At 47.4% G+C, this 3112-nt stretch overlaps 1 protein-coding gene across 1 annotated transcript in view; it reads right to left on the minus strand.

Moving 5' to 3' along the window:
• Positions 1 to 2213: 2213 nt before the first annotated feature.
• The window catches only part of LOC122547627 (annexin A2-like), a gene marked incomplete at its 3' end in the record, with an annotated part of 24971 nt that continues 24072 nt past the window's right edge, over positions 2214 to 3112 (minus strand). Inside the window, exon 5 of the mRNA XM_043686230.1 lies at positions 2214 to 2372. Coding sequence (XP_043542165.1) covers positions 2214 to 2372 — 159 coding nt within the window. The remainder of the gene's footprint in view (positions 2373 to 3112) is intronic.

A 3112-nucleotide genomic window follows, 5' to 3' on the forward strand; every position in this document is an offset into this window, starting at 1 on the left:
GGACAAACTATGACTTTTTTCTTTCGAGTGAAGGAGATTGTGGGATAGGTCTTATAGAAGTGCATAAGATCATGAGAGGCATGGGTAGGGTTAATGGACTCAGTCTTTTTCCCAGGGTTGGGGAATTGAGGACTAGAGGGCATCAGTTTAAGGATAGAGGGGAAAGAATAAACGGGAACCCAAGGGGCAACCTTCTAACACAGAGGGTGGTACACATCTGGAATGAGCTGCCGGGAAAGTGGTTGAGGCGTGTACATTAACAACAGTTAAAAGGCATTTGGACAAATATATGGACAGGAAAGGTTTAGAAGGATATGGGCCAAGTGCAGAGAAATGGGGTTAGAGTAGATGGACAGTTTGGTCAGCATGGACCAGTTCGGGCCGAAGGGCCTGTCTCTGTGCTGTAGGGCTCTATGACTCTATGACTCTCTAAGTGTACTTGTGCAAATGTGTGTCTTTGTGTGTTCCAGGGACATTGCACACACGAATCTGTTTTCATGTGCAACTGTGTGCGTCAGTACGATGCTGAAGTGAGTAAGAACCGCTCCGACTGTAAATCTGTGAATGAAGATCAGTGACTGCTAGTGTCTGGGTGTGAGAATTGAGACTGCGCGCGACTCAGAGAGTCTATGTGCAGTAGTGTGTACTCACACGTGTGTGATAGAGAAAGACGATTATAGTTTGAGTGAAGGTGACAGAGTGATTGCGACTTGAGAGAAACTGATAGGGGTGACAGTGACAGTGATTCTCTGTTTGCAAGGTGCTTGTGACAGTGTGCACAAATGTGCAAGTGTGTTTTGCAAATGGGGCAGTGTGTGGACATGAATGTCTGTAAATGTGTGAGCATGATAGTATATGTATGTGTACATGTGAGTGTGTGTTTGAGTGAGTATGAGCAAGTGCATGAGTGTGTGTGACTGACACTGAGTGAGAGAGTGTGTGTGTTTGTGCGCGAGCATGTGTGTGTATGAGTGTGAGTGACTGTGTGCGTGCGAGTGTGTTTCAGAGGGTAATAGTGTGTGTATAAGAGTAGATGCTCTGTGTGTTTCCTTTGTACTATCGCTCACATTCCCCATGTCCAGGCGACCATGAGCTGGGGGGTTGCTGTGGGTTGGCTTGGTAAACCTGAGGGAAGTTTGAGGCACAGACAACAGGCTCTGAGACTCTCGCTCCTCCAGGATGGTTGCTGTCCTTCAGAACAGCCTGGGGTTTTGAGCAGAAACTGTTTGCCAGATCTCTTTCACCCAGGTGAAGTCTTTAACTCCACCTCCCAGTCTGTGGGGAACTGGGGAGTTTGGGATGAAGCCATGAAGGAGAACGATGGGGCCTTGTCTGACCACATCTCCTCCTCCTATGTTATTTGTCTCTCGTGGTATACTGTGTTCTCAGGTTCACTGTTACTTCCTGCGTTAAGTAAACCGTCCCATAAAACAATTGGTCCTGGTTGAAATTGGATTTTTTTTTTTTGTTGATCTGTACCTCAACTACATTTTCCTGCCAATTTTTCCACCATCAACAAAAGAAAACCATTAAATCCAGTCTTGAAAGTTCTAAGCCAACAGGTTTTGTTGGATGGGACTATTCTGCCTTTGAATTCTCTCCTCTTTGTAATGAAGTACTCTCTGCTGTCACCCCTAGATGGCCTGGTTCCAATTTTAAGGCTAACGTTCCCCCTTTCCTGGGCTGCCTGAGCAGAAGAAATAGTCCCCTGCTGTTTCACGTGGGCACGGTGGCTCAGTGGTTAGCACTGCTGCCCTCACTGCGCCAGGGACCAGGGTTCGATTCCATCCTCGGGCGACTGGAGCAAAGAGAGAGGCCAAGAGAGTGAGAGTGAGTGGAGGTCGCACATTCTCCCCGTGTCTGTGCGGGTTTCCTCCGGGTGCTCCAGTCTCCTCCCACAGTGTGCAAGGTCAGGTGGATGGGCCATGCTAAATTGCCCACAGTGTGGAGGTTAGCAATGAGAAATACAGGGATACAGAGTGGGTCTGGGTGGGATGTTTTTCACACTGTCAGTGTGGATTCAATGGGCCGAACAGCTTGCTTCCACACTGTAGGGATTCTATAATTGAATTCTTCGATTGATTTTTAAACAGCTTGAACACTTCACACCATAATTATACTAAATGCCAAAGATTACAACCCCTAGTCAATTTAAGAGCCTTCTGCCCAGGGGAGCAGCAGAGGAGGTAACTGTCCCCATTTCAATCCCTTACTCCACAAACTCCCCCAGCCAGGAAACCTCCCAGTCTAATTCTCACCTTGATGGCACCTCGCATTTCAGATGCATCGTATTTGTCTGGAGTCTTCATCAGTCCCAGGATGACAGATTTTAGAGGGTCAGAGAGAGCTTTTTGCAGTTTATCCTCCAGTTTCTGTAGAAATGAGACAAAGCATTTAACAGAGACATTTCAGTCAATACACAAAAACCTGGGGAGAATGTGTACACGTTGCTCACCGAGATAGAGAGAGTGTGTGAGGAGGAGAGAGAAAAAGAGGGGCAAAGAGTGAGTATGAGAGAGACAGGAGCAGAGAGAGAGAGGCCAAGAGAAAGATAGCAAGCAAGAGAGGGGCAGAGAGGGAGAGAGGGGCAGAGAGAGTGAGAGCGAGCAAGGGAAGAGTGAAGGGAAGAGAAGGAGAAAGGCCGAGAGAGAGATAAACAAACAAACAAACAGAGAGATAGAGAAAGACGGAGACACAGACAGAGAAAGGCACAGAGAGAGAGACAGACAGACAGACACACAGAAAGAGGCAGACTGAGCCACAGTCAGCACAGCGAGGGAGGTTATATCTAATAGAAAACAGTATATCATTTAAAAGGAACATAACAGACTAGTACAAGGGAGAAGGTGAGAAAACAGTCATTCTGAGCTGGAAATTTGAGAGTCAAAGTAATTACAGATCCAGGAGAAAGTGAGGACTGCAGATGCTGGAGATCAGAGCTGAAAATGTGTTGCTGGAAAAGCGCAGCAGGTCAGGCAGCATCCAGGGAACAGGAGAATCGACGTTTCGGGCATAAGCCCTTCTTCAGGAATGAGGAGAGTGTGCCCAGCAGGCTAAGATAAAAGGTAGGGAGGAGGGACTTGGGGGAGGAGCGTTGGAAATGTGATAGGTG

This window comes from Chiloscyllium plagiosum, unplaced genomic scaffold (genome assembly GCF_004010195.1).
Source record: "Chiloscyllium plagiosum isolate BGI_BamShark_2017 unplaced genomic scaffold, ASM401019v2 scaf_1808, whole genome shotgun sequence".
NCBI lineage: Eukaryota > Metazoa > Chordata > Chondrichthyes > Orectolobiformes > Hemiscylliidae > Chiloscyllium > Chiloscyllium plagiosum.